This window comes from Oncorhynchus kisutch, linkage group LG22, assembly GCF_002021735.2.
Source record: "Oncorhynchus kisutch isolate 150728-3 linkage group LG22, Okis_V2, whole genome shotgun sequence".
Lineage (NCBI taxonomy): Eukaryota > Metazoa > Chordata > Actinopteri > Salmoniformes > Salmonidae > Oncorhynchus > Oncorhynchus kisutch.
Window position 1 is genome coordinate 3637899 of NC_034195.2, and position 17675 is coordinate 3655573.

A 17675-nucleotide genomic window follows, 5' to 3' on the forward strand; every position below is an offset into this window, starting at 1 on the left:
CCCTATATGAAATAGACTGTAGATTCTAGTAACGGTAGTACATCCTTTATAAATCCCTATATGAAATAGACTGTAGATTCTAGTAACGGTAGTACATCCTTTATAAATCCCTATATGAAATAGACTGTAGATTCTAGTAACGGTAGTACATCCTTTATAAATCCCTATATGAAATAGACTGTAGATTCTAGTAACGGTAGTACATCCTTTATAAATCCCTATATGAAATAGACTGTAGATTCTAGTAACGGTAGTACATCCTTTATAAATCCCTATATGAAATAGACTGTAGATTCTAGTAACGGTAGTACATCCTTTATAAATCCCTATATGAAATAGACTGTAGATTCTAGTAACGGTAGTACATCCTTTATAAATCCCTATATGAAATAGACTGTAGATTCTAGTAACGGTAGTACATCCTTTATAAATCCCTATATGAAATAGACTGTAGATTCTAGTAACGGTGATGATACATCCTTTATAAATCCCTATATGCATTCTTAACGCGTCTCACACTGGTTGTACAGTATGGCAGTCTACAGGTGAACACGTGCTATGATCTTACTGGTGCAGCTGGAGGTTGAGACTGGAGCTCCCTCTGTGCCGTCATCTGTCCGTGTCGTTACGGTGAAGTTATACGGACTACCGGGGACCAATCCATTGACGGGCAGGTTTTCCACGACCGTGGTTCTATTACTGATGATTAACCCAGTGGAGTTGGTCCAGGTCACTCTGTAGCTGTAGCCTGGCTTGTGACCTACAGGCGTTGACCAGGTCAATGTTAGGTTCACCTCGGCTGTCACTGCACGCAGTGACTGGACACTCTCTGGTCCTTGGGGGAATACAATCAAAGACGACATAGAGGAGGTTAGCAGAACGATAATTATGAAAACAGAAAGCAAACGTCTCGGGGGGGGGGGGGGGTTGTGTTTGTACGGGTGCGTGTTGACACTCACTGGTTGTGACCGAACTGCTCCAGACCTCCTCACTGTGGAAGCCTAGAACTCCCACTGAAACCACAGACACATTGTAGGGTGTTCCAGAGGACAGGCTGGGCAGTGTTTGACTTGTGTTTGTAGTCGTGACCGTCTTGCTGTCTAGCTGCGTTGACAGGTACTTCACCAGGTAACTGAAGGAGGTGTTGGCCATCAGAGGAGCTTCGCCCCACTCCACAGTGATGGAACTAGTCGTCTTCTCCAAGATCCCGATGGGCCCAGGCGGGTTGGGTTCTGAGAGAGACAATTGACAGCAATTTATATTGAGTTGTAAGAAAACATCCGTGAATTGAATGCCCTTGCACAAAGTATCTTGAAAGCTAACTCTGGACTGGTGCGAAATTAAATTATTTCTCTTAGACTAAACAGTTACAACAAATGAATGAACTCAGACAGACAGAGGAGGCATGCTACTGTAAGAACTCCCCCCCCCCCCCCGGCTCCTCCCTTATACTCACGAGTTGCTGTAGTTACAGGTCCTGATGTTTCATTGAAGGGCCCACTGATAGTGGTCACCACGGCTGTGTACTCTCTCCCAGCAGACAGGTAAATGAAGGTGTGTGTCTGCTGGTTGGAGTTCAGCCATACGGGGGTAAAGACTTGGTCAGTGCTGTTCAGATGGACCACATACTGCCCCACATTCCCTGGGGGTGCCGCCCAGCTCACCACCATGGTATTGGTGCTACCGTTGTTGGAGATGGATGGCTGGACAGACTCAGGCTCTGGTAGAGAGGAACAGAGATGGGGGTGAGGTTAGAAAGGAGGAGGAGATGGATGGCTGGACAGACTCAGGCTCTGGTAGAGAGGAACAGAGATGGGGGTGAGGTTAGAAAGGAGGAGGAGATGGATGGCTGGACAGACTCAGGCTCTGGTAGAGAGGAACAGAGATGGGGGTGAGGTTAGAAAGGAGGAGGAGATGGATGGCTGGACAGACTCAGGCTCTGGTAGAGAGGAACAGAGATGGGGGTGAGGTTAGAAAGGAGGAGGAGATGGATGGCTGGACAGACTCAGGCTCTGGTAGAGAGGAACAGAGATGGGGGTGAGGTTAGAAAGGAGGAGGAGATGGATGGCTGGACAGACTCAGGCTCTGGTAGAGGAACAGAGATGGGGGTGAGGTTAGAAAGGAGAAGGGGAGGGGAGAACTAGGGAAGATACAAAGGGATATCAATTCTAGAAAAACTTAACATTATTACTGTAACTACTGCTCCCTGAAAGAGGGAAACGAGATACAACACAACTATGGGGAGTCTTACAAGGCCAATGAAATCTGCGCCTTGCTGGAGGCCCCACCTTCCACAGGTGATAACCCTGAGGCCCGGATTCATTCCTTCAATTCAGTACCTCTCTTTACCTAGCCGAGAACCGTTTCCCTCTTTTAGGGAACAGTAGTTATAGTGAAAACGGTACAACATAACTACGGAGAACTAAAATCCCGCCCCAAGCCGCCTCCAATGGATGCCACCCCGCAAGGTGCGGTAGTCTGGGTATTGCGCACATTGCGCACTGCCTAATGACCCTCTCTTGTCCCAGCTGTAAGCACACTGTAGACATCCAAGCGATAAAACCTCACAAAAGTGTGTGGAGATGCCCAACTAGCCACAGCACAAATATCCACTACAGTCAACCCTTTAAATAACACCCAAGACAGTGCCAGACGAGTGGTGGAGTGGGCGCGTGCACCGCTAGGTAACCCTTGCACCTATAGGCCAGGGAGATAGCATCCACAATTGAGTGAGAGAGATGCTGTTTAGAAACTGCCCTGCCGCGAGCTGGATTAGCAAAACAGACAACAACAATTGGTCACCGGAAATCCTGGGTCCGCCCAAGGTACGTGTGTAAAACTCATACGGGAAAGAGGGCATCTGTTGCTCTTCAAAAGCCAAAGCAGGAGGCGGAAAGGGAAATACCTCGAAAGCTAAGGACATAACCATGACTCTCGGGGCAAAGGCCGCATTCAGACGTAACGTCACCTTTGAGTCGCCAGGGGTGAAATGAGATTGGACCTCTCTGGGGCCAAGCCCAGAGGTATAGCCTCCACTCCTGGGTGTAGCCTCCACTCCTGAGAGAGAGGGCCCCACCTGGACAAAAGATCTGCACCAGAGTTGATTCAACCGGGGTTATGTATCGCTCGATACGACAGCATGTGCTCGACAAAAGCAGGGGAGAGCGCCTGAGCACCAGATACACCGTTAGGAGCTCCAGGGAACGGATATGCAGTGCGTTCCGCACCACTGTCCATACCCTCCGAATCGAGTTGCCTTCATACAGCTTTTGCGGGATACAACTCAGCCCATGGGAGCCCCCTAACAATAGCAGAGGGTCCCACCACTGGGCCAGGGCCAATAGGCCTGACAGGGGCGCCCGAAGCGACCGGCTTAAGCCGCAAGATGCGTCCAGGCGATTGGCTAGCAGTCAGCGCTGGAAGGGCCGCATCGACAATAGCCCCAGGAGAATGACTTCCATCCCAGAAGCCATTGTCTCCAGTAAGCATAGGCACTGGCAAAAATGCACTGTGTGACACAGCCGAAATTTGGCTCAGCAGAGCTGGAGCCCGAACACCTTAACTAGCTGTCCCCACTTAAAGACCTATAAACGGAATGAGCTGAGATGGAGTGAGACAGCTGTTTTTGTCTGGTTTCTTATGAAGCCTAGAATAGGGGACAGTAGCATGGATATGTGTAACACTGCTTGTTCCCTAGACTCTGCTGCCACCAGCCAATCGGCTCTAATAGCCGGCGGCTCGTAAGAATTCAGAATTTGTCGAATCTGAGGTGCTTACTGAGGACACCCCTTTCCTCCCTCAAACCGGCCGCTGAGGCCTGGGAAACAGTTGACGTGAGGATGGAGCAGAAGCGTGGGGGATGCACGACAAATTGTACCCCCGACGTCACTGTTCGATTGATCCAGGGCGACACCGCGCATGAGCGCCATTACTCTACCGACCAGCCATAGGTACGGGCAGAAAAGCACCTTGTAACCTAGCTGGGAATGGGACAGGCTGCTCTGAAGAACGGGCCCCTTCTGTGGCAACAGACATGGGCGATTCGTATATTGAATCTAATTCCAGATAATAGCATGGTCGTGTCCAACCCTTTTCCCAGGAATGAAAAGCGTTTAGCTGGAGACAGACAGCTCATTTCGGGGTTCATACGAACCAGATAATAGCATGGTCGTGTCCAACCCTTTTTGTTCTCTCGACTCCGCTACCAACAACTACTTACGGGCACAGGGGGCTCCGGCAATGGCTGAAGGGGCACTGTTGTCACAGTAATGTTTTTGTGGAGGGGCTACTTTTTTTTAAAGTAATAAAAAATATTTCTAAGATAGTTGTTGAAATTATTGGCACCCTTGTTTTCAATAGTCTGGCACCCTCCCCTTGTGAGGATAACAGCACATTTCTAATATGTTTAATGAGATTGGAGAACACACTGGGAGGAATCTTAGACCGTTCCTCCATACAGAATCTTTACAGATCCTTGATATTCTTCGGTTCAATTCAAACCACAGGTTTTCAATGGGGTTCAAGTCTGGAAACTGCAAAATGTTAATTTTGTTGTCAATTAACCATTTCTTTGTGGATTTTGATGTGGGCTTGGGGTTATTGTCTTGCTGAAATATCCACTTACGGCCAAGTTTCAGTCTTCTGGCAAAGGCAACCAGATATTTAGTACGTGATGCCGTTGACATTAACAAGGGCCCCAGGACCAGTGGAAGCAAAACCTGCCAATAACATCAAAGATACACCACCATATTTTACAGTAGGTATGAGGTTATTTTCTGTATATACACACCCTCCTTTCGAGGACAAACCCACCACTGGTTTGCATGGCCAAAGAGCTCTTTTTTTCATCTCCTCTGACCATAGCACCGGTTCCAACCCAAGTGGTTTGCATGGCCAAAGAGCTCTTTTTTTCATCTCCTCTGACCATAGCACCGGTTCCAACCCAAGTGGTTTGCATGGCCAAAGAGCTCTTTTTTTCATCTCCTCTGACCATAGCACCGGTTCCAACCCAAGTGGTTTGCATGGCCAAAGAGCTCTTTTTTTCATCTCCTCTGACCATAGCACCGGTTCCAACCCAAGTGGTTTGCATGGCCAAAGAGCTCTTTTTTTCATCTCCTCTGACCATAGCACCGGTTCCAACCCAAGTGCCAATGCTGTTTACATTTGTTGGTTGCTCTTTTGTCTGGCAACCCCTCCAAATAGCCTTTTGTAATGGAGGTGGTGTCTAATTGTAGATTTGGAGACCTGGTGACCCAAAGATGTTACCAAGTTCTGTAATTCTCCAACTTGGATTTTTCTTTGCCTTAAACTAATTAATTGTTGCCCTAATAGTGGTAAGTGGTACATATATTTTTTATTTTTGCGATTTTCTTGTACCCATTGCCTGATTTATGAAGGTCAACAACCATTTGTCCTTTTCATTTGTGAGCCGGTTGCCTTTCCCCATGGTGATGGATGACAAAGGGATTTTACATGCGTATTACGTCATTTTTATACCCCAGTGAAACAGGACGCCATGCAGATTTAATGTAGTTTGATTTGATTTATTAGAATATAATATAATAATATAATTTCAATTTCCCTCGCATCTCTTTGAACATACAATATAGCTCAGCATTATTATTTATTTAATACTTTTTCGCTTTTATTATTATTATTATTATTATTATTATTATTATTTTTGACCTGACTGTAGGTGAAGAGAAAGCAGGTCTCACCTGTGTACTGAAAGATTGAGACGGTGCCTCCCTCTATACCGCCCTGTGCCTTGACGGAAACACGGAAGGTGCAATTGGTTCCTGGTGTGAGCTCTGGAATGACAGCCTCCTCTCCTGTCACTGTGTGGTTTGTGGGAGTAGACACGCACCCCTCGGTCTGGATGCGGTATGTGTAACCACTCTGGTACTGAGGTGGCTTGGTCCAGGTCAGACGTACACCAGTTGTGTTTACTGTAGGCGCCAACAACCCACTAATGGGATATGGTCCTGGAAACAAAGGGTCTTAGGTTTGACTTGAGTCATAAAAAGAGGGGGAATATTATCCCAAATATGTACTCTTATTAACACCAAATTAGAAAGATAAATAACTCTTAAAATGAAAATGAGAATTGTTATTGCCGATGGGAACATACTTGTGTAATAGGACACTTTCACAGGGGTTGCCATGGTGCCGTCCTTTGTGAGCGTTGTCACGGTAAAGGTGTAGTTGCTCCCCGACTGTAGTCCGGTGACAATTTTTTTGGTGTTGTTGACAGTGACGGCGATTAAAAGGGACCCGTTGGGGTAGGTTACCTCCACCTTGAAGGAGTAGCCAGCTTTGTTCTCCGGCTGATCCCAGACTAGAGTCACATCGGTAGGGGTGATTCCTGCCTCTGTCAGCCCACTCACAGAGCGGGGCCCTGGAACAAACAAACCACAAAGATCATTTGTGTGTGCGAACATGCGAGTTTGTGTAACGGACATCACGCTGCTCGCTTAGCGAGTTCCGCTTCCTCCTGATTCACATGTGACCGCCCTCCTGAAGCGTCTTGCCAGTTGGCGCCACCAAAAAGCTAGCTATTCGGCAGCGCAAGTGGGGACACTTTAGGCTGAGGAGTACGTTTCACACATCCCCATGTGCTGCAGGTGCATGCGTGTGTAGATGCAGTGTAAAGGTGTGTGTTCAGTAGTCACTCACTGGTATAGTTGGCTGTCGTCACCGCTGTGCTCTGGTAGTCCAACGGCCCTACGGTTACCACAGTGATGTTGTAGAGTGTTCCAGACTGGAGGTTCTCCATGAGTATCCAGTTGTGTTCCGTCAGGTTATGCTGGCCCAGGTAGAACACAGAGAACCGGTACTGACCCAGGTCCATGTCCAGGGGCCGGGCCCAACTGATGTTGATGGAACCAGTGGTCTGGTCCTCCACCTTCTGGGTTCCGGGAGGGTTGGGATCTGGGAACAAACCAGGGAGACTTTAGTTATGCAGGATATTGCAGGTGGAGTGACTCAGGCATGTGATGACATTAGAGAACAATCCATTCTAGATTATGAGCATGTCTCTGTAATTGTACATGCTCTTCAGACCAATATGTAATTATCTTTACAGCAGCAACGAAACAAATGGAGTACAGCTGGAAAGTTGGACTTTATTGAAACATTGACTAACTTACACGTTGCATTTGTAACATTCAGTGATGCCTCAGTGAGCGGTCCACTGTTGGTGACCACTCTGACAACATAGACTTTGCCTGGTTTCAGGTTTAGGAACACTAATTCTAGAGAGTCATTGGAGACGGTGTGGCTGTTTTCCATCACGTTGTCGTTGTGGATTGTGACGGTGTAGGAGTCCACCTGTCCCACAGGGGCATCCCAGGTCACATTCATTGTGGTGGTTGTTCCTGTTGTGGCGATGTTTGTCACCACCCCAGGTTCTAAATGGTATAAACAACAAAGAAATTACAATAAAGGGCTAGTGCAGTCCAATATATATATATATATATATATTTCCACACTAAGGTGGGAATAATACTGTGATATTGTGTACGAGCTGTTTGAAAATACCACCAGAAAAATCTGCCTGTTTGGGTGAGATGGAGTTTTGGCCTGCCTGGTGACATCACCAGGTGGTAAATTAGTTAATAGACCAATAAGAAAGACAGTTCCAATCCTCTGTTTTCCCCTCCCTACTCAGACCACTCCCAGATAGTCCTAGCAAAATTCTTGCTTGAGAACTTGCTCTTTGCTTAGAAGCAATTTTTGTTCATTTTTGACCAGTTGACAGTTAATTGTTACCCAGAAATCATTTGATATTGAGATTTTAAAAAACAGCTGCATTGGACCTTTAACATTTCACATTTTGACTAGAGATATATAGATCTTAAAAGTGTGGTAAATGTTTATTATGTAAATGCGTTTAATTTGGTTTAGGTTTGAAGTACGCATCGTCAGCCGTCTTAGATTAAATCAACTTTGCTATGTAAAGGGTAGGTGAGTGAGAATGAGATGGGGGTGGGCGGTCTTTTGAACCGTACTTGTGTAGCTAGACGTCTCTACTGAGTCAGACTTAACCCCCTGGACGACCGTGACCACAGAGAAGGTGTAACTGTCCCCAGGCTGGAGATGGGTGAAGGTGTAGCTCTCGACCGTGGTTGACACGTTCGCAACCATAGAACCCTTCTTGGAGACGGTCACCAGATAGGAGTAGGTGGGTTGGTGGTCGTCCTGTTGGGACCAGGAAAGCTTGATAGCGGTTGTGTTCAGATCCTTGACCACGAGGTTACTGACCGCCTTGGGCTCTGAACGGCAAAGAGGGCAGATATTGTATTAATATGATCCACAACACAGGATCATTTAGCAGACGGTGTTATACACCTCTTAACTCTGTTTTAAAAAGCATGTGAAAAAGGTAATTCAAATAACCAAATTCAACCTAGCTAATTTCCGATTTATACGAAATTGTTTGACTACTGAGGTAGCAAAACTGTACTTCAAATCTATGATACTCCCCCACTTAACATACTGCTTGACTAGTTGGGCCCAAGCTTGCTGTACAACATTAAAACCTATTCAGTCTGTCTACAAACAAGCTCTCAAAGTGCTTGATAGGAAGCCCAATAGCCATCATCATTGTCACATCCTTAGAAAGCATGAGCTCTTGAGTTGGGAAAATCTTGTGCAATACACCGATGCATGTCTTGTATTCAAGATCCTCAATGGCCTGGCTCCCCCTCCACTCAATATTTTTGTTAAACAGAAAACCCAGACATATGGCAGCAGATCCACAAGGTCTGCCATGAGAGGTGACTGTATAGTTCCCCTAAGGAAAAGCACCTTTAGTAAATCTGCATTCTCTGTGAGAGCATCCCATGTCTGGAATACACTGCCATCAGACACACATAACTGCACCACATATCACACTTTCACAAAATGCTTGAAGACATGGCTAAAGGTCAATCAGATTTGTGAACATGGTCCCTAGCTGTGTGTTGCCACTCCATGTTGTCTGTTGTCTGTAGCTTGTGAGGTGTGGAAACACTTTGTTGCTTTTATGAATTTTGTCTTGCTGCTTTTTGTTTTATGCTGCTCTGTCTGTATGCTACGTCTTGCTTGTCCTATGTTGCTCTGTCTGTATGCTATGTCTTGCTTGTCCTATGTTGCTATGTCTTGCTTGTTCTATGTTGCTATTGTCTATATTGTAATTGTTTTTAATAACCTGTCCAGGGACTGCGGTAGAAAATTAGCCGGCTGGCACTTTTACTGAAATGTTGATTAATGTGCACTGTCCCTGTAAAAAATAAAAAAATAAAACTACCTTTGGGAGTTAGGAATATTAGCTTACGTGTGTAGCTGAACGTCAGTTCTGGAAGTCCGTTGCTTCCCACTGCTGCCACTGTTGTAACAGTGAAGTTATAGCCAGTCCCAGGTTCTAGACCAGGTATGTCCGCGACGCTTGTATTGACTGTTTTCTCTCCGACAGGGCCTGTAGCGTTGCTGTACCGGACTCTGTAGGAGTAGTAGGACTTAACACCCACAGGGTCAGTCCACTGTAGCTTCACTGAGGAGGTGGACAACGGGCTCGCTGTGAGGCTCACCACTGGTGTTGGCACTAGGAGAAAACAAAATCAACCTTAAATCGATGATCTTACTAGCCGCATTTAACCTGATGTATTTAAAAATATATATATTATATAAATAATAGCCATTTTGCTTTTATCCAAAGCGCCTTACAGTCGTGCGTGCATATATTTGATGTATGGGTGGCTCCGGGAATCTAACCCACAACGCTAGCAGTGCAAGCGCCATGCTCTACCAACTGATCCATACAGGACCATGCATCAACCGTGCATAGTATTAGAAAGAATTCAGAAGACTTCTGCAACATTTTCACATTGTCAAAAAATGTCACCCCAAGCACACTATGTAGTTGTTACAAGTGTACGTACATGTGTATCCAGATGTGTTAACAGGGGCGCTTCCCAGATCCTGTGGTCCCACGGTTATCACTGTGATGGTGTAGAACGTTCCAGAGGACAAAGAGAGCAGGTTATATCTGAGACTAGCGGTAGACTGGCTGCTTGCTCCAGTCCCAGTAGAATAGTAGCTAATGTTATAGGAGATGCCCGGAACACCAGTCATTAGATCAGGGGTTTTCCATTGGACAGCGAGGGAGCTGGTTGTCCTCTCTGTGATGTTGAGGGGTCCAGGTGGGTTGGGTACTGTTGATGGAGAAATAAGAGAGACGTTAGGAAAGTTGCATACCCAAATTCACATTCACACAAAACACACACACACATTTGCTTTTCTTTCAGGACAAACACAGAGAGAACCTCCTCACACTCTCTCAAACAAACTCTCAGAAACGACAAAACTACTACGAAGTCTTCAGAACCTCTACAGTAAATGCACAGTATAACCACCACTGGCCATGACTTACCAGTGGCTAACTGGCCCGTAGCAGACTGGTTCCTGAAGTGTCCAGCTACAGCAGTCACTGTGACCTCATAGACCCTCCCTGACTGTAGCCCAGTGAAGCTGGCCATTGTGGTCTGTGTGGTTTGGCTGGACGTATAGCTTAAAACAGCATTAGAGGTGTTCACAGTGTATTGGTCCACCCTCCCTCCAGGCAAGGTCCAGGTCACATTCAGCTGACTGGTCCCTGGTCCCGTAGCCACAATGTTCACAGGTTGGTTAGGGTCTGTCATGACACAAGCGAAAAGGTTTCATTTCAATGATGGAAATATAGACAGTTATAGAAAAGACAAAAAGGTCACAGCCAGCCCAAGACTGTACTCTTAAGGAGTGTCGGCGAGCCTGCCGCTACTCCTTAACATCCAAGGGGCCTCATTTACAAAAACGTGCATTCGTCCAAAATATACACCGAAATGTGCGTGCACCAGTTTTCATGCAAAAGTTGGCATTCATACAAATGTCGCTTCACGTGAGAATGTGCTCACCTCCCTGCAAACTATAGACCATGCGTACGCACATTTGCGAGTTGTTGAAATATTGTATTGCAAACTGGCAAGTAAGTATTTTGTGCAAATGGGGTATGATGAAAAGCATATAAACAAGAATTCAGCCAGTTGTCGTTAGTGTGAAGAGCGAAAATCTATGCGTTTAATTTTCCGAATATAAAATAACTAGACATAGGAATCTTTTTCCGATTTTATTTTCAGAACCATTGCAGAATAAATTCCGGTTTCTGGCCGTGATGGGTTCATATTCCCGAAGTTTTATTTTTGGTTTTATTTGAGCTTTATTTAACCAGGTAGGCTAGTTGAGAACACCTTTATTTAACCAGGTAGGCTAGTTGAGAACACCTTTATTTAACCAGGTAGGCTAGTTGAGAACACCTTTATTTAACCAGGTAGGCCAGTTGAGAACACCTTTATTTAACCAGGTAGGCTAGTTGAGAACACCTTTATTTAACCAGGTAGGCTAGTTGAGAACACCTTTATTTAACCAGGTAGGCTAGTTGAGAACACCTTTATTTAACCAGGTAGGCTAGTTGAGAACACCTTTATTTAACCTGGTAGGCTAGTTGAGAACACCTTTATTTAACCAGGTAGGCTAGTTGAGAACACCTTTATTTAACCAGGTAGGCTAGTTGAGAACACCTTTATTTAACCAGGTAGGCTAGTTGAGAACACCTTTATTTAACCAGGTAGGCTAGTTGAGAACACCTTTATTTAACCAGGTAGGCTAGTTGAGAACACCTTTATTTAACCAGGTAGGCTAGTTGAGAACACCTTTATTTAACCAGGTAGGCTAGTTGAGAACACCTTTATTTAACCAGGTAGGCTAGTTGAGAACACCTTTATTTAACCAGGTAGGCTAGTTGAGAACACCTTTATTTAACCAGGTAGGCTAGTTGAGAACACCTTTATTTAACCAGGTAGGCTAGTTGAGAACACCTTTATTTAACCAGGTAGGCTAGTTGAGAACACCTTTATTTAACCAGGTAGGCTAGTTGAGAACACCTTTATTTAACCAGGTAGGCTAGTTGAGAACACCTTTATTTAACCAGGTAGGCTAGTTGAGAACACCTTTATTTAACCAGGTAGGCTAGTTGAGAACACCTTTATTTAACCAGGTAGGCTAGTTGAGAACACCTTTATTTAACCAGGTAGGCTAGTTGAGAACACCTTTATTTAACCAGGTAGGCTAGTTGAGAACACCTTTATTTAACCAGGTAGGCTAGTTGAGAACACCTTTATTTAACCAGGTAGGCTAGTTGAGAACACCTTTATTTAACCAGGTAGGCTAGTTGAGAACACCTTTATTTAACCAGGTAGGCTAGTTGAGAACACCTTTATTTAACCAGGTAGGCTAGTTGAGAACACCTTTATTTAACCAGGTAGGCTAGTTGAGAACACCTTTATTTAACCAGGTAGGCTAGTTGAGAACACCTTTATTTAACCAGGTAGACTAGTTGAGAACACCTTTATTTAACCAGGTAGGCTAGTTGAGAACACCTTTATTTAACCAGGTAGGCTAGTTGAGAACAAGTTCTCATTTGCAACTGCGACCTGGCCAAAATAAGGCAAAGCAGTGTGACACAGACAACAACACAGAGTTACACATGGAGTAAACAATAAACAAGCCAGTGACCCAGTAGAAAAAAGAAAGTCTATATACAGTGTGTGCAAAAGGCATGAGGAGGTAGGCAATAAATAGGCCGTAGGAACGAATAATTACAATTTAGCAGATTAACACTGGAGTGATAAATGAGCAGATGATGATCTGCAAGTAGAGATACTGGTGTGCAAAAGAGCAGGAAAGTAAATACAATAAAAACAGTATGGGGATGAGGTAGGTAGATTGGGTGGACTATTTACAGATGGACTATGTACAGCTGCAGCGATTGGTTAGCTGCTCAGATAGTTGATGTTTAAAGTTGGTGAGTGTTGGTAAAATTATGATTAAATGACTGAACAAATCATTTTAAATGGAACTGTATCTAAGTAAAACTTATACTGTTTTATTATATCTGATTAACAATATGTGTTCATAAGAAGGGATTGTGAGACACGGACAAGGAGTAATTAAAGTTAATGAACACCATTTCAACTAGGAAGAAACGAATGGGTTGTGGACTGTGAAAACAGATAAGGTCATTAGCCTATGGTTGAACCTACAGAAACTTAGCTCTGGGGTTTTTAGATAAGACAGTGAGTGCATTCCTAAATTTTCTGTTAATTAGAACTGTCAGCTCAGTGGTGATTGATAATGTTGAGGGGTCAAAAGTTACCTGTGAGTGTGTTAGTAAGTTAGAATGAACTTTTCACCTCACTTTGTCCCAGTCGAGATTCTGTTAAAGAAATGAAATGACGTCATGATCTGTATATGCATCTCTGTTGTTCGTGGTGAAGTGGCAGCGCGCTCCGAGAATAAATTCTGTTACCTATTATTGAAAGACTGGTCTGCGTCTATTTTATGCAAACAAGAATCTTACAAATTCTCATAAAATAGATTAAGGGTTTTCAATTAATGAACGCACATTGGCATAATTTAAATTACATTAATAGTGAGGGAAATAAAAGTCTCCAACTTCAGCGATTTTTGCAATTCGTTCCAGTCACTGGCAGCAGAGAACTGCAAGGAAAGGCAGCCAAATGAGGTGTTGGCTTTGGGGATGATCAGTGAGATATACCTGCTGGATAGATTGAAGAAGGCATGATAAGAGCACCTATTGAATGCCTGTAATTATCAGGAACAGGCAAAGTGTAGGATCATGATTCAGATTAAATAGGAAACTATATATACACACAGTATCTCATGTGGATGAAATGATAGTGCATATAGAGTTACATTTCATATGCATGAACGTTCTCACTGCTCTCACTCAGCATCCTCATGGATGATCTCACCTTGCATGTTAACAAGTGCTGCACATATTCTTAAGGACTTTGTCCATTTTGTGCGTCAGGTTGATGGGAACAGACTGGGAGAGGATTTTGAACACCCTTGAGTCGTCTGATAACTCTCTCTCAACATGTATAGATAGGTACATTAGCTATCCTTCTCGTGCTTGTGACATCCTCGTCAGACAGCTGGTCTCCTTTCTGAGTGAAGGCTGGTATGGCAAGGTTTACCTTCCTCTCACACAACATATCTCGGATGGTGAAGCTGCTGGCTGCGTTTCAAACTCAAAAGACACGCCCTCGTCCACTTACCCTCGGTTTATACCCTTGGGGGAATACCCGCGGCCATATTTGTCGTCGGTCTGATTAGCCAAGCAAGGGAAGTTTGCAACGTAAGCCCCTCGCGATGATTGTACACCCGCTAAGAAAAGTCAGCCAAACTTAAAAACTCTACGTCACTATGGAGTCAACATACAAATGTAAGTAAAAACATGCAAGTGTAAATAAGTTAGAAATTGTGCTACTAATGCACAAACACGTCTCGTAAAAGTAATGATGTTTTCGTTTGGTTAGGTTTTGGAAATTGTAGAAATAAAACATTTTCCTTCTTCAGAAGTTCCAGCTAGGTAGGCTAACGTTAGTTAGCTAATTAATTTGCTAGCTATCATACAGTAGGCTTGTGTGAATAATTATATAGTTAATAGAATAGATATGTAATCGACTGTAGCGCATTAAAAGCACCCACATGCTACCGGTGACTGAAAACACAATCGTCGCGGGACGAACGAGTGACGAATTTCCGGGCAAGGGCGGTCCATTTAAAAATCATTCCTTTTGGTCCATTCAACAACAGAGCGATACGAACCTTGTTTCAGCAGGATGTTGTATCTATACCTTATTGCAATGGATTTATTGATAATATCTGTTGGGAAAAAGTTTGGATGTTGCCACACACATACGTACTTGTTAACAAAATTAAGGACGTTTCCTTTAAAATTATTCATAAATATTATCCTGCCAAACACTATATGAAGTAGTTTAAGGAAAACATCAACTCAAATTGCTCCTTTTATAATGACCACCCAGAAACAGTGTTGCATCTTTTTTGGCATTGTATGCATGTAAGAAAACTGTGGCAAGACATCAGTAGGTTTAAAATTGAACCCATTTATGAAGATTTTACACTATTGTGGAAAGATGTACTGTTTGGATTCTTTACATACGATATAAATAAGCTGAAACATTTTTATGTAATTAATTTCATTATTCTTTTGGCCAAATTTCATATACACAAATGTACATTTACAAACAGAAAACCACATTTTCGTACCCTACAAAAATAAATTGAACTGTATTTTAAGACGGTTAAATGCTCTACTAACAAAAAAGCTGTTAGAATTGTAAGTATATGCATGTCCCTTAAGGTCCTGTAATGTAATGTGATATTGTACCCCCTAGCCCCGCCCCTAGCCCCGCCCCCATGTAATCCATGTATGCTTGTGTTCCCTCATGTGCTTTATGTATTGATTTGTTGTTAATAAAAAATAAAATAAAAATTTAAAAAATCATTCCTTCCTCCCTGCAAGTGTAAACTCGTCAGACGTCATGATACATCATCAGAGGTGGGCTCAAATCAAAAGGTGCCTCACAACTGCACTCGCTCCGCAAAAAACAGTTAGGTGGTCAAAACACTCCTGCACCATGAACAGCTTCCGTTTCTGCTAGTTATTGTGGCATCCCCTTAAACCGAACATAAAATGCCCGTTTTGCGTGAATCCATGTTCGGAAAGTTGTGAGAAGCGATACAAAGTTAGTTGGCTAGCAAACTGCGAACTATTGGCTGAAAGTGCTTAACCGGAAGTATCCCCCCACACGAAACAAACGCCCATATTTCCGTTGAAAATTTGGTGAATAGGCAGGACATAGAAACCCAATAAACTACTATTGAACAACAATTTAGTATTTTGCATCGAAGTGTGGGCTGTAGCATGTAAATTGTTTTGAATATACAATCAATCTTGCAAAATGTGTGGACAGGCAATCACTGTAGGCGGCATGCATGTTTAGTTAGAAACAGTCTGCTCACACCTTTCCAGAAATGTGATCAAAATTGCCATTGCTCTTTCTTTAAGAAACTGCCGTTGTCGAATGTCAAGTTTCAAATTATACAGCAAAGAAAGGACATTGTCACCATAAAAGGCGAATGGGGGGTGTTTTCCAGGCGGAGTTTTAATGCTCGATCACCCAGTTTTAAAACGGGTCTGGTTTATAATGGGAAATATGTGTATGAATGGCGTGTGCCAAGTTTATAAATCTCTATATTTTGTAAGTGAGCAGACGGTTTCTGAAATGGCGCACACAGACATTTAGTGTGAAATGTCCGGCTATAAATGAGGCCCAAGGACTTTATGTTTAGAGGGAAACTGGCAGGCAAAATAGCCAAATATTCATTCTAAACATTAATCAATTCTGCATTACGGTTCTAGAAACATAAAGACCTTTACTTTCATATCAAAATTATTTCACAAGTGCAAAATAGATACTGTTTTAACCGGGTTTAACACCATTGCAGCTAACAGTATTTTCTGTTACAACACTTTTCTGGCATCCTTCCATCCGTTACACAAAGGTGTTCGCAGCAGTCTGTCTTCCGTAAACAAGGAAATATGGCCGTCTAGGAACCCTATACATATGTGTGTAGTAATTGAGCATGTTATTATTTATCGCTAATCTGAAAGATGAGGTCCTTATGTTTCCAAACCCGCACCGCAAGCGATGCGTGTTAAGTTCAGACTGAGCGTCGGAGCTTTTAACAAAACCCCTCCGGATGGAAGATAGCGTCTAATTCAAAAAGGTAACGTTAGTTGCCGTCTATGGATAGGCTAGTCAACAACCAATTATTTGTTTAGCCATTTTCGACAATTACGTATTCGCCTTACCTGTGTATCCAAATCCTTTGGGTCATACCACACCAAACTTGAAAGAGGACTTACTTGTGAAAGTGGCTGTTGTATTGCCTTCTCCTACAGTTGTTTTATCTCCAGCCACTGTAGTGACTGTGAAGTTGTACTGCACTCCAGCAGTCAGCCCAGAGATGGTAGTGGAGGTTTCTGTGGTATTCATACTGACACCAGTCCCCTCTACTCTATAGAATGAATTGTTTCCTTTTGGTTGAGTCCAGCTCAGAGACACAGACGATGTTGTGGTTCCAATCACATTGAGGTTGCCGACAACTCCGGGCTCTGTAGAGCAAAATGGAGGAAAAGGGGTGAGAAAAAAACATATTGCTCTATTACTTATTATATTATTATTATTATATTACTTATCTATTACTTATATTACTTATTAAAGAAAAATACACTGAGTGTACAAAAAATGAGAAACACCATCCTAATATTGAGTTGCACCCCCTTTTGCCCTCAGAACAGCCTCAATTCATCGGCATGGACTCGACAAGGTGTCAAGCATTCCACAAGGTTGCTGGCCAATGTTGACTCCAGTGCTTTCCACAGTTGTGTCAAGTTGGCTGTAAGTCCTTGTGGTGGTGGACCATTCTTGATACACGCTGGAAACTGTTGAGAATGGAAAAACCAGTGCGCCTAGCACCTACTACCATACTTTGGTCAAAGGCACTTTAATATTTTGTGTTGCCCATTCACCCTTTGAATTGAAATTTAACCTCTCTCCTCCACTTCATCTATACTGATTGAAGTGGATTTAACAAGTGACATCAATAAGGGATGATAGCTTTCACCTGGATTCACCTGGCCAACCTATGTCATGGAAAGAGCATGTTTTATACACTCAGTGTATTTGGTATTTAGTGTACTGTAT

General features: G+C 43.5%; 1 protein-coding gene and 1 long non-coding RNA gene across 6 annotated transcripts in view; one reads left to right on the forward strand and one right to left on the reverse strand.

Annotated features, from left to right (window-relative positions):
- ptprja (protein tyrosine phosphatase receptor type Ja) overlaps window positions 1–17675 on the reverse strand; it is a 75748-nt gene that overhangs the window by 20707 nt on the left and 37366 nt on the right. For all 3 annotated transcript variants that reach the window (XM_031801115.1, XM_031801114.1, XM_031801113.1), the window contains 12 exons: window positions 16835–17083; window positions 10412–10672; window positions 9921–10193; window positions 9317–9583; window positions 8010–8273; window positions 7149–7409; window positions 6676–6930; window positions 6131–6397; window positions 5718–5984; window positions 1457–1720; window positions 960–1232; window positions 569–835 (listed from right to left, as the gene is read on the reverse strand). In XM_031801115.1, the coding sequence (XP_031656975.1) occupies window positions 569–835; window positions 960–1232; window positions 1457–1720; window positions 5718–5984; window positions 6131–6397; window positions 6676–6930; window positions 7149–7409; window positions 8010–8273; window positions 9317–9583; window positions 9921–10193; window positions 10412–10672; window positions 16835–17083 (3168 nt within the window). The remainder of the gene's footprint in view (window positions 1–568; window positions 836–959; window positions 1233–1456; window positions 1721–5717; window positions 5985–6130; window positions 6398–6675; window positions 6931–7148; window positions 7410–8009; window positions 8274–9316; window positions 9584–9920; window positions 10194–10411; window positions 10673–16834; window positions 17084–17675) is intronic.
- Window positions 14197–17675, forward strand: part of LOC116356276 (uncharacterized) — a 33865-nt gene continuing 30386 nt past the window's right edge. Inside the window, exons 1-3 of one of the 3 annotated variants that reach the window (XR_004204765.1) lie at window positions 14197–14320; window positions 16993–17109; window positions 17265–17514. This is a non-coding gene — a long non-coding RNA (uncharacterized LOC116356276). Of the gene's footprint in view, window positions 14321–16395; window positions 16696–16992; window positions 17110–17264; window positions 17515–17675 lie in introns of those variants that run through there. The other 2 variants (XR_004204766.1, XR_004204767.1) reach the window with 2 other exon arrangements.